At 47.0% G+C, this 25,531-nt stretch overlaps 1 protein-coding gene across 1 annotated transcript; it reads right to left on the reverse strand.

Moving 5' to 3' along the window:
* Positions 1 to 1,000: 1,000 nt before the first annotated feature.
* Positions 1,001 to 14,283, reverse strand: Il20rb (interleukin 20 receptor subunit beta). The gene is made up of 6 exons (XM_051140615.1): positions 14,104 to 14,283; positions 11,834 to 12,024; positions 8,058 to 8,182; positions 6,045 to 6,195; positions 2,642 to 2,784; positions 1,001 to 1,193 (listed from the first exon to the last, which is right to left on the reverse strand). The coding sequence occupies exons 1-6, from the start codon at positions 14,259 to 14,261 to the stop codon at positions 1,065 to 1,067; spliced, it is 897 nt and encodes a 298-aa protein (XP_050996572.1). The 5' UTR covers positions 14,262 to 14,283; the 3' UTR covers positions 1,001 to 1,064.
* Positions 14,284 to 25,531: the final 11,248 nt, after the last annotated feature.

Here is a 25,531-nt window from a genome sequence, read left to right on the forward strand (position 1 = left end):
GAACACGGGAAGCACCTGGTTGAAACGGTTGGCCTGTCTCCACCCCTGGCTGGCTGGAGAGGCCCAGGAAGTTGGGGCAGAGAGAAGCCAGCTCCAGGTTCCAGAGCTGGGAGGGTGGTGAGGCCAACTGTGCAGGGAGAGATGGGGTCACCTCCCTCCATCCTCCTCTGATAGAAGCTCTTCTCCTGGAGGGAGCAAAGCATGATCTCTAGTCAGGGGTTCCCCGATGAGCATCTGAGAGGGGGCTGAGAACCCCTGAGTGAACTGTTCTCAGGAAGAGGGCTCATGGGATTTCCTGTGGACGAGGCCCTGGGACCTGATGACATTTCATGAACCCACAGCAACATCCATGCATGCCCCATCGTGAACAGGGCTGTGTCACCCTCCACTTCGCCTTCAACAGAGTTTGCTGACTTATCCCTTCTGCCAGGATTTAGCCTAAAGTAAAATGGCTGTCTCATTCTTCCTTTCCTCCTTAAGGCTCCCTCTGGGGAAGTGAGAGGTCCAAACCAACAGAGGTTTGGGTTTGGTTTTGAATTCTATTCATCTCCATTGTTTAGTTGTTTATTTGAGACCGGGCCTCACATCTTCATTGTTTAGTTGTTTATTTGAGGCCGGGCCTCACATCTTCATTGTTTAGTTGTTTATTTGAGGCCGGGTCTCAATATGTACTCCAGGCGGCCTCGAACTTGTGACTTTTCTCTCCCCCTCCTCTCAAGTGCTGTGCATGCACCCAGTTCCGTGTATTCTTGTTGCTGTTGTTGCTGTTGTCGTCATCATTCTTAGCATACATGTATACTCCGCCCCTCCCCCCACTGCCCCGCCATGGCAAAGCTGGGGTGCAGAGTGATGAAACCACCCCCTCACTGTCATTCAGTGAGCACTTGGGAACTGCAGGTCTGGGGAATCACTTTTTCTCACGACTTGCTGTCACTCTGGGAGTCCCACCACTTTGCCTCTGATGGTTGCTGCCAGGCATGCACACAGCGGGGGGGGGGGGGGGGCTCTTTTTACTTCTCTTGCCTTGCAGGTTTCTGGGTCCTGCAGGCAAGGCTGTTAATCCCTCAGGTCCTCCCTGAAGTCTGTGAGATTGAGACACCAAGAAGGTGCTCCGAGGACAGCACGGCCACAGCACAGGCGTCCGCCTCTTCCGTTCTGCAGCTGATTAGCTTCTGGGATGAACCGGTTATTTTCTAAAAATGTGTTTTCATAAAAGTCATGCATTAGACATTACTTGATTGATGGTAGCCACAGAGAATACTATAGTAGTCCCAACTATTTAACTTCCTTTGTATGCATGCGCGTGCGTGTGTGCGTGCTTGCGTGTGTGTGTGTGTGTGTGTGTGTGTGTGTGTGTGTGTGTGTGTGCGCGCGCGCTCACATGTGTAGGCAGGTGCATGTGCTTGAATGTGCAGGCCCTAGCTTGACACTGGGAGTTTTCCTTGATCCCTCACTCTCTTTTTTTTTCCCCCCCTGGGGATCCAAACTCTAATCCACAAATCGCCCCAGCCCTAGTTAACTCCCAAGTGGCACAACTCTCCAGCACCCTCCTTCCCTCCCTCCTTTCCCCTCCCCCCCCTACTCCCATCCCCATGGTTTGAATGAGAATGTCTCCTATGGACTGTCTGGGAAGGATTAGGAGATGTGGCTATTGTTGGAGGAAGACTGTTGCTGAGCTTGAGCGTCTGGAGGTCTCAAAAGCCCACATATGACCCAGCGTCTCTCCCTGCCTCTGCCCACTCTGTCTGCCTGCAGATCAGACTGTAGAGCGATCAGCTACTGCTCTGGTGCCATGCCCCTTCTTCCCGCCATGGTGATCATGGGCTTGCCTTCTAAAATTGTAAGCCAGCCCTCAGTTAAAGGCTTTCTTTTATAAGTACAGTTCAGGAACCCCAGGAGTGTGTTGGCTACAGACAGACCTGGTTCTGAACATGTTACTGGGTGTAACTGCTGTTACAATTGCAGCAGCTGAGAGTAAATCAAAAGGCACTTTGGAAGACCAAGACTGCACAACTCCTGAAACACCAGGCACCCTGGGCAGAACAACATAGCCACCCTCTTGGTAATGTCAGGTCCCAGGGGAGAAGTGGAATGGCCTGCCAGAGCCTCATGGTGGTCATTATATCCTGGAGAAGGGAGGACTCACTCGGACCTTCTGACCAGTAGCTCCTGTGACCTGAGCATAGACCAAAAACCACATGGTGGAAACAAATCCCAAGTGGAACAGCGTCGGGGGAGGAAGCGCAGGAGGTGGATGAGGCTGTAAGGCCCAGCTTCATGAATGCAGGCTAGAAGGCCTTATGACTGCAGCATGAGAACTTGTTCTATCACTTAGGTGGCACCTTCAGTCATGCTGTGATAGCAGGAAGACCTTCACCCATGAGGCCCTTCAACCTTCTTCATGGCACCACCACCATGCCCAGCCTCCGGAAGCCAAGGAACTACTTTCCTTCTCTATAAACAGCCTAGTCTGTGGCAGTCTATTACAGCATCACACGCAGACTGAGACAAGTGAAGTCCCATTAGTGCTTTCTCCACTCTCTGTATATCTTCATAAGCTATTAAAAACATGTCCATGCCCCTCTGAGGCCCATGATGCCTCTGGCCAGCATCATACTGAAAGGTATAAGAATATTCTTACCAAGGTGTCCGGGAGGACTACGGTGGGGCAGCAAGAATACCGGAGCAGCTGGCCCATCTTCCAGGTGGAGACTAGTACAACCAGGAGGATCAGCACGAAGCCAACAAATGCAAACAGAGCCAGTGCCAGCGGGAGAGTCTCTCCTGTGGACAGAGGATAAGGGAAGGCTTGGGAACGGCAGGGAAAGGGGACGGACAGCCCTGAGCCTCCAAGATGGCGAGTGACAGCACCCTGAGATTTGCCGTGTCCTCCAATGGCTACAGCTACCACCATCCTTCTGGAGTCTCAGTTGAAGTGTGGTGTTTCAGAAAGCCACAGACACAACTACCATCTCAATTTTGGGAAGTGGGGGTGGGGGTGGGTTAGGAATGTAAGGCGTTGCCTATGGTAGCATGTACCTGGCACTACTGCCAGAGGGAGGCAGGCTGCCAGGCCCCAGGCAAGATGAGGCGGGGAGGGGGCTGTTGAAGCAGATCAGCCCAGAACAGGGCTGGGCGGAAACCAAAAACAAAGTGTTTCACAATTTTCTCTTGGCATTGACTTCTATGATGGAGGCAAATAGTAAGTCCCCCAACAGCCACATGATAACTGGCAAATGAAGCCCCTGTTACACACGCTAGGTCTATGTCCATCTCCCAGAACCCTGCTGCTCACAGTGAGGACCCCTTTCATAGAAGAGGATGTTATTTATTCTCAAGATGGGTTAATGGCCTGTCCCAGGATACGCAGGTCAGGCCAGCTCCAAAGCCCATGATGAGTTTGTTAACAAATACAGCAAAAAAGCACCAGGTCTGAACATCTGGAGATGTGGGTGAGCAAAGGAGGGGGTGAGCTAGTCTCCCACCTCTCAGTTCTAGCCCCAAGCAACCTGTTTATCACCACCTGCCTGGGCTGTGCACCCACAATCTTAGAGGAGACTCTGCCCCTGTGGGGTGAGGCATGTGCACTGTTTCACTTTTGGAAAGTCTTTTTGGCAGTCAACATGAAGCAGGGTACAGTGTTCAGACCCTTCCAATCCACTCCTGTGATGTCCGTTCCAGAAAGTCATTCCAACGAAGGAAATGAGTGTGTGCATCAGGCAATGCACCGGATATGTCCAGACAAGAGCCACCCACAGGCTATCACCAATCACCTGCCCAGTAGTGTCCTGCCGCTCATGCCTCCCTGTGTGCTGTAACTCTCCTTGTAGCACACTCCACGCACACACTGGGAAACACCATGTATGCAATTAGCTTGCTGTTTGTCTCCACAACTGGAAGGCAGGGACTCCCTTCTCTGCCCCAATGGAGAGGCTAGGACTTGGCCTGGAGTCAGTGCTCTGCAAATACTTCTTCTATTTAAGAAAGAATAGGATCTTCCATGGCAAATGGGAGTGATTTAAAGGCCAAACAAAACAGGCTGATGCAAGCTATTATGGAACAGTGGCAGGGTAGGTTAGCAGTTCAGCTGTTAAAAGGAGAAATAGGATAGACAGATTACAGTTTTGACTGATAATGGAAAAAAAATTGGGCAGTGCGTGGGCAGTGGGCCATCAGTAAGGATATACTTATATATATTGGCTTACGGTGTATCTTTAAAAAGTAAGGCAAGCCAGGTGTAGTGGTACACACTTTTAATCCTAGCACTTGGGAGGCAGAAACAGCTACATAGTAAGACCTCTTTTCGAAGAAGGAGGAGGAGAAAGAGGAGGAGGAAGAAGAGTCAGACTCAGAAAGGTTACATGTGATACAAAGTGTAGCTGAGCCAGGTACAGTGCGTGGGAACACTTGGGTGCCTGCATTGAGGAAGGGTTGAAAGCTACAGACAACAGTGGAATAATCAATGCAGGGCTCGCCAGCAGACATGCATGTGTGCCTTTCCTCGTGTGTGATCAGATGCCTGACAGGAAGCAGCCAGAGGCTAGGAGTGTTTACTTTGACTCAGGCTGTGAGGGGGCATCCATCCTGGCAGGGAACAGTTCTCAGCTGTGGCTGCAGGAACAGGAAGCTGCATGCTCACACTTCCAAGGCTCAGGAAACAGGACAGGAAGTGGGGTGGAGCTTTAAACCTCAAGGTCCACCTCCCAGAGAACCACTTTCTCCAGCTAGGCCCTACCTCCCAAGGGTTCTACAATTTTCCCAAATAGTGCCACCAGCCAGGGACTAACTGTTCAAACACATGAGCCTGTGGGGGACACTCTGCACCCAAACTGTAACAGCTCCTCTCTTGAGCAGCATAAGGAAGGAGAGAGCATTTAACTCCCACTTTGTTATAGGTCTGTAAACATCTACAAGATAAATAAAAGCAAGATTCAGAACAGTTCACATGCCATCACTTTTGCTTAAAAGATGATATATGCACATACTTAGATATACATGTCCTTGTTTACATGTATATGGACTCAGAAGTCTCCAGAAGACTATATAAGACACTCATACTGAAAAGAAAGGATGCAGAAATTATATGAATGTATAAGAGACAAAGGAAGATAATTTACTCAAATATTGTGTGTTATGGACCATATGAATAGACTGTATATTCAAAATAATAATTTTTAAAGCAAAAATGTTATTCTGAAAAATGTAATCAGTGGTGTTTGCATGATGGGTTCATGGGGTGTAAGATTTTGTTTCTTTTCAGAGTTTTTAATTACTGTAGGTTTCTTTAGACAGAGACAGAGACAGAGACAGAGACAGAGAGACACAAAGGAGAGACAGAGAGAGAGAGAGAGATGGCCCAGTCAGTAAAGTGCCTGGCATGCAACCATGAGGACCCATACAAAAGAGGAGAGACTGTGGACATCTATAACACTAGTGCTCGGGAGTCGCTGGAGCTTGCTGGCCAGCACAGCCTAAGCTCTGGGATCAGTGAGAGAGGCTGCCTCGTAAAATAGAAAAATGCTTAATATCAGCCTAATATCTGCCCTTCACACCCACATGTGCATCTGTGTATGTGTACATATATACATATATACACAGAACGCACGCAAATTTTTTAATTGTTTTAACTCAAGTGAAAAAATTTAGTCAAAAACAAGGCTTCTGTAGACTGTAAGATCCCTCCCAGACAAAAGAAGCTGTGATTTGGTATGGTGCCTCCTTCCAAGGTCTAACTCTCCTACAGCCATTTTTGCCCACAGGTAGCATCCTTGTGGCAAGCTAGTCTTGTCATAAGTGCCCCAGGAGGAGGAGGAGGAGACTTTGGGGGAAATACTCCAGACAACTGCTCAAGAAATCCTGCCCAGCCCCCAGGGTGGGCTCTTACGCCTGAGGGAAGTGGAGCTTACCTCAGAACCCACCAAACCTAGAAGCAAATACGTAAAGCCGAGGAAAGATTTGGAACCAGAGACACTCAGTGGGCATCCAGGCATGCACTGGTAGCGCTGCCAAATGTGGGGACCCTGCGTCAGGCAGGTTACCCTTACCTTGCATCTCCACACACTTAGTCTGGCTGAAGGCGCTGTGCCTCCCGATGGCTTTCACCAGCGCCTGCGCCTTCACACAGTACTCAGCCCCTGGTTCCATGGTTTCTAGATGCACTGGAACGGCCCCACTCTGCACCACCTTAACATGTTCCTTTAAAAGAGATCATCAAAACACAGTTACCACCTAAGGGCGCCTAAATATGGCGGGGAGAGCTGGGCAGGAAACAGTGCAGGTCTGTCCTTTCCCAGAACACAGAGAACATTCCTTCTCATTCATGCATGGAGACTTTCATTTCCTCATTCATGCACTTACACTAAATTAAGCCTGTACTGTGGGCACCGGCACCCAGCACCGAGCAAAACGCACAAAGCCCCTGCTCTCAGGGAGCTTGCATGTGGGAGAGAAACATTACACAAACACGCTTCTGGTAGTGACGAGGGCTGTGAAGAAAAAGCAGGGCAAGGCCAAGAGAGCGGCGAGGAGGCGCAGGGGTTCAAAGGCGCTTAGGAACAGCCTCTCCAACAGGACAGCATATGAGCCGAGCCATCCACCTGTCTGTCCACTCTTCAATTCCCACTCGAACCCTCGGGCCTGTAGAGGAGCCTGTAGAAGCTTGTGTGACCCAGCCCAGATGACTCAGGGTACACACTCTCTCCTCCCAGTTATAAGGGTGGGGAATAGGCTTCACCCCAAAGAATCCGAGCCTGGTGCATGCTCTCTCCTGCCACATCCCAGCCTTTCTCCTGCCTTGTTCCATCTGCCTAGCTGGCAATGCAATGCTCTACTAGCGTGCCCTGACCCACCAGGATAAATATTGGCCAATAACCTGTCTCACCTGCCCACACCATCTTCCAAGGACCACTCTCCCACTCAGCTGAGGGTACAGAGCACCCAGATATTGCTAGGTGACACTGAACACCCCAGACTGAGAAAGGTACCCACAGAGCTCAGCCGGCTACCTGAAATCCACACAGCTTAGACTTCTAAATTGAGCACAAGCAATGGGATTCACCCCTGCAAGGGTTGGTCCTGGGAAAATGAATCCCTCAAGCTGGACAGACAAAGGGAGAAGACCGGATGAGGAGGGTCAGTCTGAGAGGCTTTGAGGAGTCATGGAGGCACAGCCGTGGGCATGTATAGGACCTGAGGGCAAAGGGGAGAGGGCACAGAAAGACCTTCAGGGAGAGCACAGCAAAGCTCGCACAGGCCAGAGTCCCTGAGCTGTTCAGACTGTACTTCTGCCTGGTCTTGTGTTGGTTCTGCTCCCAGATTTGATGAGAGACCTCTGTTGACCATATCGATCCTTCTGAGAAAGCTAGCTTTCTCCGTGGGTCACCAGGCCTTGTCATTATATGAGCTTAAACAGGGGTACGCTGGAGCTGCCCCTTGTCTGACCACTCTTCCGCAAGGACTGGCTTCCCACTCAAGCCAGACTACGGCGAACATCCCGTGGGGAAGGGCAGCTCCCTTCCAGGCTCTCTGCACGGCCCACCCAATCGTCATTAGGCAGATAGGCTTATGCATGAGCCAGCCCCTGGCTTCCTGCCTGCTTCTGCACTCTGCCAAGACACACACCCTCAAGAGGCTTGTGCCCACCTTCTGTGCTTTTGTAATTATCCGGAACACCCTGACCTGGAATATCCTGGTCTGCTGCCCCTAAGTGTCTGGTACTAGCTAGTGAGGAAGAGAAAATAACAAATGCATCAAAAATGTCTTAGGGGGTCCAGCGAAGTGGAGCGTCGGAGCAATGGAAGCAGCCTCCCAAATTAAAGTAGACCTGGCCTGAAAAGGGTCCAGGTACCTGGCCAAGGCCTAGGATGAACAAAAGAAGGTCTTTGAGGAAGGAGTGGAGGGATGCTTGGTTCTCTCAACTCTCCTTTCTTACACTTCACCCTGGTCAGGCCACTTATGCCATAATGGCTACATAGCTGGACTTAACTCCCTCACCCCGAGAAAGCTGTGCTCATTCTCCACGGCTTGACTCAAAGGCCAAGGTCAGTGGGAAGCCTCACCATGACGTCAGGCTCCTTCCTCCAGTAGACCACAAGGAAGTCAAACTGGGGCCCGAGGTCTTCCAGCTCAATAACCAGATGCAACCCATGTTCGGTGACCTCCATCCTGGGTGGGGTGAGGACAGCTGTTGGCAAGAGAAAGAGAAGAATCGAAGCTCCAGAGAGAAGCGATTTCCTTGGGATAAAATAACCGCGTCATCAGTGGAAACCTTGCAGCCCTATGGGCAAGGGAGGGGGTCTTCGGAGGGGTCCTAGTGTGTGGAATACTGTACACAGCAAGTTTTCTCCTGCACTCCACGGGTGCTCATAAAATTCTTTTAAAATTTTATTAATATTAAAATTTGTTTTCAAAAAATATATTTGAGGCGTATGTATGTGGGCATGTACACACATGTGTGCATGCACTTACATGTGAAACATGAAGGCTAGTATCTCCTTCTACTGGGTGGGTCCTAAGAATCAAACTCTGGTCATCATGTTTGCCAGAATCTGCCTTTGCTTGCTGAGCCATCTTGGTGGCCCTCATAAAATGGTTTTTGCATGATGAACAAGTGGAAAACAAATGACAAAGACTTACTACAATTTTTTTTTTTTTAATCCCAAAGTCACATTCCTTCTCTGGAAACATAGCTCAAGAGAAGAGATGAGGGACTAATGTAAACAGTCTTGCTTCCCTCCCCTTTTAAGTCACATGTCCTGTCTCCTCTCTCCACCACCCTGTTGCATTGCCCTTTACCCTGACTCATCTAGTGAGCAGACGCTGTTCCTTAATGCTTGCTGAGCACCTATCTGATTCTGTAATGTCTGCAGACAGTCCTGACACAGCACCACTGCCTCTGTAATGGCTGCAAACAGAGACAGTCTGCCTCCACATATGAATGGAATCCAGGCCTCCGATTGCCATCTTTTTTGACAGAAGTTTCTGTCTAGTCACTTTTATTATTATTACTATTATTACTATCATCATCATCATCATTTTTATCATTATTATCATATTAGCAGCCTTGGGAGCAGAAACCTCTGGTCTACACTCTGTGTACTTACTTTCACTTGATCCACTCAGAAACGTCAGAAGGTAAATGTTATTCCTGTGGCACAGAGATATTAAGGGACTTGCCCAGAGTATGCGTCGGAGAAACCAGAGTGGCCCTCAAGTGGAAATGGCAGATGGAGTGCCCTTAAGAGATGCAGCACGCCTGCAATTCCAGCACCCGGGAGGCAGAGGCAAGTGGATCACTGTGAGTTCAAAGCCAGCCTGGTCTACAGAGTTCCAGATCAGCCAAGGCTCCACAGAGAAAAATCTGTCTTGAAAAACCAAGACGGACAGATACAGATCTCCATCCAGTGCCATCCCCAGCTAGACTGCTGACTCCACTACACAGAAAGCCCTCAGGATTTCTCTTTCTTTTTTTATTTATTTTTGAGACAGGGTCTCTCTTTGTAGCCCCTGGCTGTGCTGGAGCTCCCTTCATAGACTAGGCTGGCCTTGAACTCACAGAGATCCACCTGCCTCTGCCCCCTGAGTGCTGGGATTAAAGGCACGCAACAACAACAGCCAGCACCCACAGGATTCTTGAGAGAAATTCTGTTCTCTTCAGCACACGCAAACCCCTCTCCCTCAGACTCCCCTACAGCAAGATCTTTTTCCTGTTTATGCTGGCCTCTTCAGCACACGTTTTACTGCCCAGCCCCTCCCAAGTAACTGTCGGCACTCCCTGATCTCCATCTGTCTGTCCTGGCCTTCCTTCCAGCAATAGTTGCCAGACCCCAGAGGAGTTCTTGGCTGGAGCCCTAGGCTCCCAGGTGCCAGAGGAAGTGGTGCTTGGTGCTGCCTAAATCTGTGGGCAGAGGAAGAGCGGCAGTGTCCCCCAGTGCTCCTAAGCCTCCAGGTGCCTACACTGGGCACCGGCCACTACAGCCAAGTCTTTCCAGTGCCTAGGAAAGATGCTTAGCAGAAAAGTCCACATTTTGCAACCAAAGCCTCTCTGGCATCCCACTCCAACAGCCCGACACTACTCCTATGCTCACCGGCTCTCAGTCCCAGCATCCCCAGGGCGACAATGATAATAGTAACAACAGCTGGCTGCTGTGCCAAGACTGGACTGTGGTGAACATCCACATTTCATATGGTTCCCCTCAACTCTCCCATGAGGCAAAATACTGAAAGCACATGACTACCACGTGCCAAGGTGGGTTTGAACCAACCCTCTTAACTCCTTAGGGCCAATTTGGGATGCCTCGCCATCTAAACCCTCCAGACTTCCACTCAGCATCCCGTGTCCACAGTAACTCAACTTGTCGCATTACTGCATACCGGGATTTCCTGATCCTGAGCCCTCAGTTCCCAACAGATCTTCTATCACAGGAAGGTAATCCGCCACTGAAGGCCCTGCCCTTCCCCAGCACCGAACTCCTGCATCCTGGCCACTCCCACCTCAGACAAGGAGCCGGGCCCCTTTCCACGCCCACTCAGTCCTCTTTGTGTGGCAGTTGCAGCCACAGTCAGTTTCTCAAGCGCCATCCCAAAGGCCTCCAGGAGCTTTCCGGACCTTCTACCTACCCAGGCACCTACTCGTATCCTTCCTCTGTCTGCATTTTAAACCCCGAGATTTCTGAGACCCTATCCTGAGTTCTCTCTACCCTCCCTACACCGACCCTAGACAGTCACATCTATTTCCAGGCCCTACAGCTGGTAACACTGTGCTGTGTGTTTGGCTTTCGCCCCTTCCCGTCCCCCCCGCCACGAGACCCCAGGCCCCAGGGCCTGATTTCCAGCTGCTAGTCAGACACCCACAACCCGCCATGTTGCAGGAACCTCAGCTCCCAAGCCACATAGACAGAGAGTCTCCTCTTTCTCAAGGTCAGTTACTCCTTTTGGGTTCTCGGCCCACATCGTGAAACTAGATTCTGTCTTCGCTCTCCATCCCTAATAGCTGGTCCTCAAGCTCTGGCCATTTTAAGTGCAGCCATGTCTCCTGAATTTATCCAGCCTCCTCCCCCAACCCCCCCCCCCCGCTCCCCCATCTCCTCTGCTACTCTAAAGACCAGAACCTATCTTGGCTTAGCTGGAAGGTAGCTATTCCCCTCTCATTATTTTTTTGCCCTGCAGGCCCACCCTACTCCAGATCCCTTCCCCTCAGTGGCCATAGTGTTTGTTCTGTAAAAAAAAAAAAAAAAAAAAAGACATGGCTCAGACTGTGGCTTCTTCCGTCACTCCTAGGCCCTGACTTGGTGAAGCTTCGCTATAGGGCTGGCGGCTTCTCTCCCCTCTGCCCATCCAGCTCTCATCCCATCCCAAGCACACACTCCAGCCATGGTGTGTACTCTCAGCCATATTTGGGCACTTACCTGGGTCCTTCGCTTCCCTTTCAATCATTTCCCAGCTATCATTGTAATAGAAAAGTGATTTGCCAGCAAGCACAGAGAGGGAGCTTCTAGTAGCTGTTAAACGTGCAGATGTTTGTAAGCCACGAAGCTGCTCTCGGCAACCTGGGGTTAATTAGGCTCCAGATGGGAGAGGCATGGGCGGAGTTAAGAATCTTAGTGCCAATGCTAGAACTTCAATACCTGCTGACCCTAGCAAGGACAGTCAGGACTGACTCCCAAGTGGGACAAGGAAAAGACACTGTGTGAGAAAGCCAGCAATTGTAAAAAACATGTCCCTAAGGGCGGTTTGTCACTAAGGGTGGTTTGTGTTTATAAGTACACTGGTTCTTTTGATGCTGAACATTTAAGTGAAAGTAGTTCCTAAAAGGGCAGGAGGGGGTGTGCCTTACTTGAGTTCCGATTAAAGGGGTGCTCCAGGGTGCTCCAGGCTGAAGTCTGTGAGGCCAGCATGGCCTTGACCCTGAAGTTATATGGTACTGTGGCAGTGACATCATCGGTGACGTCACACTCCAGACCTTTGGTCGGTGAGCACTGGCTGCTGGGGATCCAGACGTGGCTCATGTACAGGCTCTCATACTCCCTGGCCAAAGAGAGGAAGGCACAGGGTCACCCCACAGCGTTTGACGCAGACTCGGAGATGGCTGTTAACTGCCTTCGTTCTGCTTCTATGGGTCAGCAGAACAAGCATTCATTCTCTCCCCATCTCCAGATCCTCCCCTTGCTTCCCAACGCCAACCACCCCTCTCCTTTACGGCTCAGGAACCTGAGCATAAGCCATGATCTGCCCCTGTCTTCTTCCTACGTCCACAGCCACCACCCTCACGTCAGCCCCCCGCCGTGCCTCGCCGCACTGCAGTTTCCCGTACTCCGGCGCGCTCTGCAGCGGAGATCCCATTCTCACAGACCCTCACAGACCCCCACAGCCGAGCAGACGATGATGTTTCTGTCCCCCCGTGGCTTCCTTCCTGTGAGACTCTGCCCTTCTCTCATCCTGCCCTCTAGGCACGCTGCTCCTGCTCTACTGACCCTGTTGCTCACTCTTTCAAAATGCTGATGATCTCTTTTTGCCTAAGGCTTCTACCTAGCTGTCCCCTGTCTCAAGTGTCTTGCTTCTGCTGTCTGATGGGCAGGACATAAGTGTCACCTCCTACAGAGGCCACCGCCTAAGACAAAGGAGCTGCAAACTCAGCTCCTTTTGCATGAGCCCTAACAGCTTCCTATCGGACTCAAAACTCGGCATTTGGCTCTGAGCTCTGCTCCTGGATAAACGCTTTGTGCTGATAGGAATCAGTGTTGTTTGGTATGAGTAGTCACTGGCCCCTTGTGGTTACAGAGCCTGTGAAAGAGGAAGAATGGGGCTCTGAAACATGTGTCAAATTAGCTTACACTTAGATAGCTAGTGGCTGCAAAGCTGAAGGGTGCACACCCAGTGTATTTTGTACCTCTTCTTCTAGAAGCTAGTTTCTCTGTATCTAGAAATGTGCACCTTTGTTTTTTGTTTGTTTGTTTGGTTGGTTGGTTGATTTGGTTTGGTTTTTTGAGACAGGGTTTCTCTGTGTAGCCTTGGCTGGCCTGGAACTCACAGTGATCCACCTGCCTCTGCCTCCTGAGTGCTGGGATTGAAGGCAAGCGCCACCACCGCCTGCCTCATCTTTGTATCTCTGAGCCTAGAAGAATGTGTACACATGTAGGGCTCTGTCTGTGCTTAGTGTGTTATCTGGGATTCACAAGGGAAAAGCCAGTTCCACAATTTTGAGCCATATCTGAAGTGAGCTTTAATTAAATGCTGACCCGGATCGGCTTTGGGCAGGACCACTCCCTGGAATGCCCCAAGGTACACATTGCAGAGGCTTTTATGGACAAACCCGCATGGCCACTGTATTTTCCCTACGTGTGACCTTGTTATTTTCCAAGGACTACAACCAGCATCCCAGGACATTTCCTGGTCCTTGGGAGGTGGGGCTTACAGGATAACCTTGGGCCTTACAATTGCTATGGAAGTATGCTGAGCATCAGCTCTGCCAGTCACTTCTCAGCAACTAGTGCTTGGTCAGTTGCAAAAAAAAAAAAAAAAAAAAAAACCCCAAAAAACAAAAAACAAAAACCCAGAACCAAGGCCAGGTGTGGTGGTGCACACCTTTAATCCCAGCACTTGGGAGGCAGAGGCAGGAGGATCGCTGTGAGTTCGAGGCTTGCCTGGTCTACAAAGTGAGTGCAGGACAGCCAAGGCTACACAGAGAAACCCTGTCTCAAAAAACAAAAACAAAAAACAACAACAACCAAAAAACAGTAAAAAACAAACAAACAAAAAACAAACCTAGAACCAAGTTCACCCCCAGGCCACCTGAACTTTAGGGTCAAGACTTATTTGGGCTTCTAGTCAAGAAAACTATGATCTCCTAAACCCCAAAGGGTCTGGCTCTCCAGATTTATCCATTCCAAGACAGGACCAAATAGTTTGCTTGCTGTTGAAAACGGGCATACCAAATGTATTCAGCTTTTCCATACCCATTTATACCAAGGGGTGGATGGGGGAGGGGGAGCATCTATTCTTAGGTCCCAAAGCATCCTTGGGAAGGGAAGAATAAGGAAGGGCTATCCCTCTCAGAAGTGCTGTCTAAGGAAGAAAAACTATTAAACAAAAGCGAACCCAACTTACCCCTGGTACTCTACAAAATAGAATACTGTCTCCCCAGGCTGGGTCACTGAGCTCCACATCAAGAGATGCCTCATGTTCGTTGACTGTACAGAGACGTTCTGTGGGGCAGGCAGAACAGCCACTCCGTCTGGGATGAAATTAAGTAGAGAAGCTGACATCTGAGTGACAGTGAGAGCTAGTAAAGCTTCAGATAAAAGCCCACAGGCTCATGAACGGCAACTGCAATTTCATCACACACCCGTGCCTTTGTGACAGCACAGCATATTTGTAGTGAAAATGAATGGCTAAGCTTTTAGTGAACATTGCTCATATTTTTTGGGTTTTGTTTTGTTTTGTTTTGTTTTGTTTCTCTGTGTAGCTTGGCTGTCCTGGACTCACTTTGTAGACCAGGCTGGCCTGGAACTCACAGAGATCCACCTGCCTCTGCCTCCCGAGTGCTGGGAATAAAGGCGTGTGCCACCATGCCCAGCTTGTTGTGATCCTACTGAGTATAAGAACCATTATTTTCCCCATTATACAAACAGAGGCATGCTATTTGTTTAAGAGTATATTTTTGTTTGTTTTTTTTGTTTGTTTGTTTTGTTTTTGTTTTTTGTTTTTTGAGATAGTATTTCTCTTTGTAGCCCTGATTGTCCTGGAACTCACTCTGTTGACCAGGCTGGCCTCAAACTCAGAGATCCACCTACCTCTGCTGGGATTACAGGCATGCACCACCACTGCCAGACATGAATATGTTTTTATTTAATAATGTATTATTGGTGTGTATGTATGATATGCATGTGTAGATATGCATATGCCATGGTGTATACATGGATGTAAGAGGACACCTTTAGGGTTCTTTCCTTCCACCAATGGGAGTCAGGTTCAGACATGGGTCATCAGGTTTTCATGAAACTACCTTTATCCAGTGAACCATCTCACTGGCCCTATTTATTTTAATGACTATATAAAAATTATACCCATTATACCTATGAATAAAACACATGTATGCAATGTGTTACTTCAAATAAAAGCAAGCCTATGTATCTCAAACATGTATCTTTTTTTTTTAGCTAAACACATTTCTCTCTCTATAATCGATGTGCTACATAACAAGACACCAGACTAACCTCTGCCATCTGACTTTAACTTACTAGCTGCTAACCAGTCTTTTTCCTGTCCTCTCTCTGTACCCACGACTTTCTCCAGCCTCTAGGTGCCATTGTCACTCCATTCTCAATTCACATGAGTTCAGCTCTTTAATATTCCACCTAGGAATGCAAGCGTGTGCTGCTTGTCTTCTATGCCTTGTATATGTCACTTAGCACACAACCTCCCAGATATCCACATCAGCCTTTTATGGCTGAACAGTATTCCATTGTGTATAGGTGCTTCTTTCTAGTTATCAATTGATGAGTACATAGGTGAATTCCACATCCTGGCTTCTATAAACAGTCAACAGAGATGTCAACACTTATCTGGTTTTCCTTGGCATGTGCTAGCTACATAGCAGTGGGATAGCCAAGCCATATGACAGCAGCACTTTGAACATTTTGAGGAAGTTCCACACTGTTTTCTGTAAGGATTATAATATCTTACATTCTCAGTAATAGAGTGGACCAGCATGTGGCTTGTTATTTTTAACTTTTTAGTGGGAACCAGTTTTATTGTGGTCCTGGGGATGAAATCTCAGAGGCACACATCCTAGGAAAGGGTCCTCCTACCGAACTACATCCCCAGGCTGGAGTGTGGTGATATCTTATTTTGGTTTTATTTTGCTTCTCTGGCATTAATGATGTTGAACATTGCTTCACATCCTTGCTGGTTATTGGTATCGTGTACTTTTGAGAAATGTCTATTTAATTTTACTGTCCATCTTCAATCAGTTTATTTATTGACTTGCTAATGAGTTCTTTATAGAGTCTCTAGATGGTTGTCTTAATGCCGGACTGACCTGGATTCGGGCCTTGACTCAGCCTTGGACTATGCTATCTTATGCAACCTTAACAACCTGAGCCTCCCACTTCATGGCAAATTCACACAGGCTCTTGCCAGTTTTTCATCATGGCTCTCTGCCATCCTTGGGCACAGGAACACATTAGTTCATGACCACAAAGGCCAAATGGGGCATCAGCAGCCAGGTGGGAAGCTCTGACTCAGGTGCTATTCTGGCAAAGACAGGTACCAAAGGGGCTCAGAGGCTCTACCCTGCAAAGCCTGGAAGCCCGCAGCCCATCCAGGGTACAGGGCACTAGTCACGAGGACGAAGGCAGACTGTGTAGAGCATACACACAGTGGCTACAGTGTACAGAGAACAGAAGTGGCCAGCAAAGCTGCACCTACACCAACAGGGACTTCAGGCAGCCCACAGCTCAGCCTTCCATGTAGCCCTTGGGTACAGTCTGGGCCCTCTGCCACCATTTCTCCCCTTTCTACATCCTCTTCTTTCAGTGCCCAGCACCTGGCTCTTTTGCTGTTACAGTTGCAGTGACGGCATCAATGGCATGGCTGGCAAGAGTACCAACTGGGTCTTTACTAGGACTTTCCTGTTTCTGCCTCTGGATTGGCACCTGCTGTTTGCTATCATGCATCAAGCCCTGTGAACACGAGGAAGAAGGGATGCTCCTGAGAATGCCCTGGCTGGCTGGCTGGTGCCTTGCCTCTCTTTTTAACATGGGACCCTGATGACGTCCCTTCATGTCCCTTCACATCATCCTTTAACGTACTCACTCGGCATGGGAGGAAAGACGTGGGACACTCACAGCGAGGTTTCTTAGCCTTCCAGCCCTAACTTCTTTATTTTTGTTTTCTTTTTCAGTTCTTAATTTTGTTATTTATTAGCTTATGTGCATTGTACAAAACAAAACAACGACACAAAAACTGGGCGGGGCGTGGTGGCACGCACCTTTAATCCCAGCACTCGAGAGGCAGAGGCCGGTGGATCGCTGTGAGTTCGAGGCCAGCCTGGTCTACAAAGTGAGTCCAGGACAGCCAAGGCTACACAGAGAAACCCTGTCTCAAAAAACCAAAACAAAAAACAAAAAAACCAAAACAAAAACAAACTACCAGGCTTCACAAAGCTCTAAAATGTGCGCAGCGTGCTAACATTCTTGATCTCACTACTCTTTTCTCCCCCCCCCCCCCCCCCCGCTTCTAGTGCTTCACCTTTCCTTCACAAAAAGCCACCTTCGCTACCTCCATGCCTTACTACGTGAAAGGAATAAGCAAACCTAGATTCCGTGTATGAAAGAAAAATGTTTGTCTAAGCCTCAATTATCCTACTCGACATAATGATTTCAAGTTTCCTCTCTTTTTCTTCAAATGACATGATTTTATTCTTTTGCGACAGGGTCTCACTATGAAGCCAAGGCTGTCCTGGAACTCATTATATTGCTTGGCCTGGTCTCAAACTCACAGCGCTGCCCTTCACCACCCCTGAGCTATGGAACTAGTCAAGCATGGTCACTCATGTCTATAATCTCAGCAGTCGGGAGGCTGACGGAGAAAGATTAAGCTGGAAATAAGCCTGGGCTACATAGTGAGTTCCAGGCTGCTACAGAGTGAAGCCTTGTCTCATTGAAACAAAGAAAGAAAGAAAGAAAGAAAGAAAGAAAGAAAGAAAGAAAGAAAGAAAGAAAATGATTATGGAACTAGAATAACTCAAAGTCTGTGTGCTTGTGTATGTGTCCATATATGTGCTTCTATGTAGTATGTGTGTCTATGTATGTATGTATTATATATGTCTCTGTGTGTCTATATGTATATATTTGTATGTATATTTGTGTGTCTGTCTGTGTTGTGTGTATATTTGTTTATGCATCTGTTTGTGTGTCTATGTGGTGTATGTCTATTTGTGTGTATGTGTGCACATCTGTGTGTGTCCGTCTGTGTGTATATTTGTGTGTCTATTTGTGTCTGTGTGTATTTGTATGTGGTATGTACATTTGTGTGTGTATGTGTATTTATGTATATGTCTGCCTGCTATGTGTGTGTTTATGTGTGCATCTATGCATATATTGTACATATACGTTAATGCCGGGATTTGAACCCAGGACCCTGTGAATGTTAAACCTATACTGTATCACTGAACAAAATCTACAGCCCCAATTAAAACAAGCTTGAAAGAGGTAAAGCAGGTCATGAAAGATGACTCAGACAGCTGGGCGTGGTGGTGCACACCTTTAATCCCAGCACTTGGGAGGTGGAGGCAGGCTGATTTCTGTGAGTTCGAAGCCAGCCTGGTCTACAAAGAGAGTTCCAGGACAGTCAGGGCTATTATACAGAGAAACCCTGTCTCAAAAAAACAAAAAGAAAAAAGAAAGAAAGAAAGAAAAAGACTTAGACATGCCTGTTTCTCAAGCTGCTAACCTGAGCTGGATCCCCAGAAACTATGTAAAGGTGAGAGGAGAAAATCAACCCCACAGCATTATTCTCTGACCTCCACGTGGGTACCATGGCATCTGCTACCCCCAACAATAAAAATAAAGAGCAAGAGCAGAGGAACCAATCCACACATTCCAAGGTTTACAGTAATCAAGACTGCAGCGTGTGGTATCAACAAAGACATAGATACATGGACCAAAAGGCAAAAGTAAAGATCTCAAAAACAGATCCACTCAAATGTTCACATTTGATTTGACAAAGACACAAAGCAATTCATTAGAGGAGAGGCTTTAAAACAAACAGTGGTGGGAAAGCTTGGTCTGTTTAGAGGAAAGACACCTCAACCTACACCTCACGAATTACAAAATAATGAACTCAAAATGGATCGTAACCATTATCTCACAAAGGATGACTGTGTAAAAACCATAAGAAACACTCAAAGCATATTAAGAAATCCAACCACCAGAAGATAAAATGAAAAGGCATGGAGACATTTCACCAAAGGAAATATACAGACAGCAAATAAGTGCATGAAAAGATATTTATACCAGAGTTGGCACAATGGCTTGCCCAGTGCTTAGGAGTACTGACTATTTTTTCCAAAGAACCTAGGTTCAATTCCTAGCACCCACATGGCGGCTCACAACCACTGTAACTCACTTCCAGGGGATGTGAAACCTTCTTCCAGCCTCTGAGGGCACTAGAAACACATGCAGCCAAAACGCCCATACATGTAAGTAAAACTCTGTTTAAAGATGGTTAAATCGTTTGCTATGGAGGAAATGCAAGTTAACACCACAATGAGACACACAACACAACTATCTGGATGACACAGCTGTGTAGTTAAAGTTACAAAACTGGGCTGCAGAGGTAGCTCAGAGGTTAAGAAAGAGCACTGTCTGCTCTTCCAGAGGTCCTGAGTTCAATTCCCAGCAACCACATGGTGGCTCACAGCCATCTACAATGAGATCTGGTGCCCTCTCTGCCGCACATGTGGACAGAGTACTGTATTTAAAAAAAGTTACAAAACTACAGACACTGGTGGATCACTGTGAGCTCAAGGCCAGCCTGGTCTACAAAGGTAGTCCAGGACAGCTAAGGCTACACAGAGAAACCGTGTCTCAAAACAAAAACAAAAACAAAAACAAAAACAAAAACAAAAAACCCTAAAATCTGGAAAGGAGACAGAAAAGATGGATCCCTCATACATTGCTTGTAGAACTGTAAACTTGCACATTGATTCTTTAAAAAAAAAAAAAAGTTTGGCAGTTTCTTTTAAAACTAAATGTGCAACTACTATCTGAGTTAGTAGCTGTGATCTTGGGCATTTATCCTAAAGAAACAGAGACTTCTGCCACATAAAAGCCGCATAGGAATGTTCAAAATTGAGCAGGAGGTGGCCCAAGTGTCTTTCAGGAGGTGAATGTGCAAACAAAGGGTAGCATGCAGATATGGAAGGGGGTCATGAGCAAGGAACCCAGGTGGCCACTAGTGCCTCAGGATGGCGAGGAAACAAACTGACCCCTTCAGCCCCCAGAAGGGACACAGTGCTAACATGATATTTTGGGGATTATTCCAGACCTTCAGAGGGGATGTACAATATGGAGGGAGCTTCTGTACCCCTCATCCATCTCTCCATTCACTCAGCCATAGCAGAACTCTAAGGTAAGACTGAGATAGTAGCTGGGCACGGTGGCACACTCCTTAAATCCCAGAGCTCCAAAAGCAGAGGCAGGAGAATCCCTGTGAGTTTGAGCCAGCCTGGTCTACAAGTGAGTTCAGGATAGCCAAGGCAACAGAGAAACTGTGTCGAAAAACAAAACAAAACAAACAAGCAAGCAAGCAGACTGAGACAGTAACTGCAGTGTCCTGACTAAGCTTCCACCTTTATTCACTTCCACTGGTTTCCCCCTTTCAGGCTCTATTTGCTTTCTTCCGGGAACCAGTCCAGGACTCCCCACGCAGCTGTCATATCTAGTCAGTCTCCTCCGGTCTGTTCTAAATCTCCCTTTGTCTTTTATGACCTTGACATTTCTGGAGAGCATTGGGTTGGCTGGTTTATAGATTTGTTCTTAGTTTGGGTGTCTGTTTTCACAGGACTTGGTGAAGTCACACCTTTTTAAAAGGATAGTTCTTTTTATTGTGTGTCTTTGCCATTACAGCACCATCTTACACTTGGCCCTTGGGAGACATGGCTGAGGGTGACAGGATGGCGCACCAACCCAGCTCCTTCAGTATCCATCATTAATTCCTCAAAGGGTGATGAAGCTGACCCCATTCTAGTTACCCGGGGGGGAAGTCTTAGGTTGTTCCTTTCATGACGTTAGCTGGAGACCTGTCTCAACTATGTGACTGCGCCCCGAGAGAGGTGTTCAGGTCAGCTATGGTCAGCGTTTAAAACGGGCTGCAACATCTCTTGGCCTTGGACCTGAAAGTAGCATTCATAGCTCCCAGCCCTTGAACCACTGCTTTGCCCTATGAAGTCCAAACACAGTGACTGGAGTCTGGTCTAAGGCTGTGAATAATTTCCTCAGCTGAGGGAGGATCTTGCTGTGTACTCCCATGGGGACACAAAGGTGTGTCCGCAAGGCCTAACGTGCTCCTCTTTGGCCCCCTTTCATGAGGCACACCAGTGGAATGTCAAAATCCCCAGGCAAGGTCTACCATGCATTCTTGCAGAGAGAATTCATTTCCATCCTCTGTACTTTCTTTTTAATATTTTTTATTTAATTTTAATTTATGTGCATTGGCGTGAAGGTGTCAGATCTTAGAGTTACAGACAGTTGTGAGCTGCCATGTGGGTGCTGGGAATTGAACCCGGGTCCTTTGGAAGACCAGTCAGTGCTCTTAACCACTGAGCCATCTCTCCAGCTCCCTGTGTACTCTTTCTATGTGCTTCACAACAGGGCAAGTCCAAGCAGCTGGTTGCAAAATGTTCTTACGTTTTGCTTTGTATGCACAGGACATGGTACCTATCAGATGTTAATCTGGATTTGCACAGCTACTGATTTACTTACCTATTAGAGTTAATAAACATACTGGGAGAGATATGTGAGAGTGTGTAAATTCTCTTCTACCCTTCGGATGTTAATTTGGACAGGTGTTGGTAGGTAGTTCTTTCAGCACACTGCGGGTATGATCTGAATCTCTTTTAATTGGGCTTCTCTTATAAGTGCCATTCCTCCTCCACTGTCTTGTTTTGTTTTCGGTGATTTACTGATATGAATCGACTCATGGGTATTTATGGTGAAAATCCAATGCTACTATTATTTACTTTGTTATCCAGTTGTTCCAGCTTTGGACTATGAAAACTCTTTCAGGTTGATTCTTGTGTTCACTTGGCTCATTGTCACCCACCTCCCCACTCTTTTTTCCATTCTATGTTTGTCAATCAGCTTTGTTTTGTTTTAAAGACAGGATTATGTAGACTTGGCTGGTTTTAAAATCAAAGAGATCCACCCGCCTCTGCTTCTGAGTGCTGGAATTAAAAGAATGTGTCAGCACACCGAGGCTTGTCAATACGCTTTAAAATAATAACTTTTGATCCACAAATTTAAAAGATAATGTAAATTCTGACTAATGTTAACATCTTATATAAACATGATAGTTATCAAAACTAAGGGACAAATGTGAGTCAATTACCATAACAAAATTTCAGATTTTATTTGGACAGTTCTTCCACTAGTAATTTTTTCCATTCCAAGATCCAACCCAATACACTCTGCTGCATGTAGGCCCCCACCCTGTTTTAAGCACTTCATTGCTTACTACAAGATGCTCCTGTCTCATCTTGCACTTTCTCTGCCCAGTCCTGTTAGCATCCACTTCTCTAAAGAGCCCCACCCAGGGAGTCTCAAAAATCCAGTGCCTAGGCAGCTTCCCAGATGAATTTAGTCTCTGGCTGTGCAACTTTGGCAGTTCTATTTGTCAAAACTCCCCAGGTGACTCCAGTGTTCATTTCAGACTGGGACACTGACCTAGAGTTTACTTCTGGCAGATAAATGATAGCTTGAAATGTGTTAAATCCTCACGTTTTGAGCGTTTCAGTGTATTTACAGCAGGCTTTATGTTTGCTGTAAACAGGGGACGGTTTTGTTCTCTAATCAGCATCCAGTCCAGAGCCCATCACAGAAAAGGAGCTTTATAAGCACTAGGTGAATAAACCTGAGGAAGTGAGCCACACACATCTTGACTCTCATAAGCAATTAGCTTAGGTCTGCTGAGTTTGTTGTTGTTTGGATGGCTGGGTTTTGTTTTTGTTTCTAGACAAGGTTTCTTTGTGTAGCCTTGATTGTCCTGGAACTTACCCTGTAGATAAGGCTGGCCTTGAACTCAGAACTCACAGATGCACCTGCATCTGCCTCTACCTCCTGAGTGCTGGAATTAAAGGCATGCACCACCATGGCCCAGTGAGTATTGAAGTCTTTTAAAACATACTTGTATTATCTTGTTTTAACTTTTCAAGACTTCCCTCTCCCCCTGCCTCCCCCAACAGGGTTTCTCTGTGTAGCCTTGGCTGTCCTGGACTCACTTTATAGACCAGACTGGCCTCGAAGTCACAGAGATCTGCCTGACTCCACCTCTCTAAGTGCTGGGATTAAAGGCATGCACTACACTCGGCTGAAAAATGACCAGTGGCTAAACTAGTAAGTCACACACACACTCACACATGGTGGGAGGGAGCAGGCAGGCAAAGACACATTTGCCATGGCAAGTTTGTAGAGGTCAGAGGACAACTTGAAAAAGTTGGTTCTCTCCTTCCACCACATGGATCCTAAGGATTGAACTCAGTTGTCAGGCTTGGCAACAAACCACCTTTTCCATACTGAACCATTTCAATGCCCCCTATTGGAAATTTATAACAATCAAGGCCAAGGCTAGAAAGTAAGGATAGAATGTATCAACTGTGAAGACAGCAGCCTATAGCTGTTTTCTAAAAGTCGTGAGAAATAGGCTCAACTAAATATAGGGTGAGACCTGAAAATATAGATGAGAAGAAAATACGGGGGGGGGGGGGGGAGAGACAGAGAGAGAGAGACTGCTGAGCCTTTGGAGGTGTGAAGATTTTGGGGGCAGGAATACCATCCATTTCTACTTAAGCTAAACATTTCCAAGTTGCCCTAGTACTGATTGCTTAAGTTGCTTAAGTACTCAAGGCTCCTACTGACACCAAACAGTACCTAGTTCTTTGGAGGATTGAAACTAGAAATTTCTCTTAAATGCAATTGGACTTGAAGAAGCATTAACATGTTAGGAGCTACAGTTTGGGAACAATAAAGAAAGTAATTAGAAGGATCCAGGACTAGAACAGAAAATTATGTAATCTGACTGGCAGAGAAAATGCCCCAAACCAATTTTTTTTTCCCTCTGTGTAGGGTTTCTCTGTGTAGCCTTGGCTGCCTGGACTCGCTTTGTAGACCAGGCTGGCCTCGAACTCACAGCGATCCACCTGTCTCTGCCTTCCAAGTGCTGGGATTAAAGGCGTGCACAACACTCCCCAGCTCCAAACCAAATCTTTTAAAAAATGTTATGAAGTACCTTTTTCTATAATGACCAAGAGAGAAATCTAATTTTTATAAATCTTACGCTCAATATAAAGCTTATAGATTATGTTTTTTTGTGTTTGTCAGAATTTGTAATCATGTTAAATGCCACATGGAAAATGACTGCAATAACTAACCCTTCAAATACAAAATGAATAAAGAGCAAAATGCACAGAACTCCACAGACTATATTAATGGCATCTTTCTAGATTGTTCTGTGGATATTAGGAGAAAATTTTCCAAATATAATGCAGGCATTTGAGATGTGGAAGATGGAGATAAAAGGTTTTAAGAAACAGACATTTTAGCCAGGCATGATGGTGCACACCTTTAATCCCAGCAGTTAGGGAGGCAGAGGCAGGCAGATCTCTGTGAGTTCGAAGCCAGCCTGGTCTACAAATTGAGTCTAGGACAGCCAGGGCTAACAGAGAAACCCTGTCTCAAAAAACAAAACAAAAAAGATATTTTAATTCAATCCAAAATCCAGGAAAGTACTTGTTACCTTCTTAACCTATAATCAAGGCCCAAACTATCAGCTGTATTTAAATTCATTCTTACCTGGGAGAACACCTGAGATCAAGCTGTAGAAAACCCACATGCTAGGGCTTTTCCAGACTCCTCGCAGAACCATGGCGCTGGCCTGTCAAGTCTGAGGGTCTCTGACAGGCTTAGTTTGCCCTGAAACATTGTTTCCTTCCAGAGAGAAGCTTTTGGTCTATCCCAGCCATCTCGCTTCAGGAAGCAGATGTTGCTGCTGTGATCAGAGTTGCAGCTAAGCCGAGTTGTTCTGGAAAGAGGAGCTGGCCCAAATGCTCAGGATGGGCGGACTTGCAGCACCCTCCTTTTTGCCCAAACCCAGATATTGCATCAAGGGGAGTGGCCTGTGAGAGTTCCAGAGAAATGATAACTGGGGAGCTTGAGACATCCGCCTGAGGGCAACATCTGGGCATACAGACCCGGTTGTAGAAGGGCCTGCGACTTCCCAGAAGTCAGTCAACAGCCAGGATTATTTTTCCCTACTCAAGTAGCTTCCTTTGCCAAGTCCCTCTCTGCCCATTCATGCAAGCTGGGTGCTAATTAGCTCTGTTAAATGATTACTATCACTACTGTAGTTTACAGTGCTGGGGGTTGAACCCAGGGTTTTGTGCAAGCTATGCAAGCACTCTGCCACTAACCTACATGCCAGCCCTGTTGCCTCAAATTTAAATACCATTTTAAAAGCCAAAAGGTAAAGAATAATAGTTTTATATTTGTAAATCTGCAAAAAGAAAATCTAGGACATAAGCTAGTAAGAGTGGCATCTTGAGATAGAAAAAAAAAAAAAAGCAGGAAATAGAAATGAAAAATGTGAACAAGATTCTTAACCAAGTATCTTTTAAAACTGATTATTGAATCCTGAGAATATACTACTGAAAACTAAAACCAATTTTAAAACTTTGAAGGGAAACCCTGTAATAGAAATTGGCCTCTTAGCCAAGTAGTGGTGGTGCATGCCTTTAATGCTAGCACTCTGGGAGGCAGAG

Source organism: Acomys russatus, chromosome 32, assembly GCF_903995435.1.
Source record: "Acomys russatus chromosome 32, mAcoRus1.1, whole genome shotgun sequence".
Taxonomy (NCBI): Eukaryota; Metazoa; Chordata; class Mammalia; order Rodentia; family Muridae; genus Acomys; species Acomys russatus.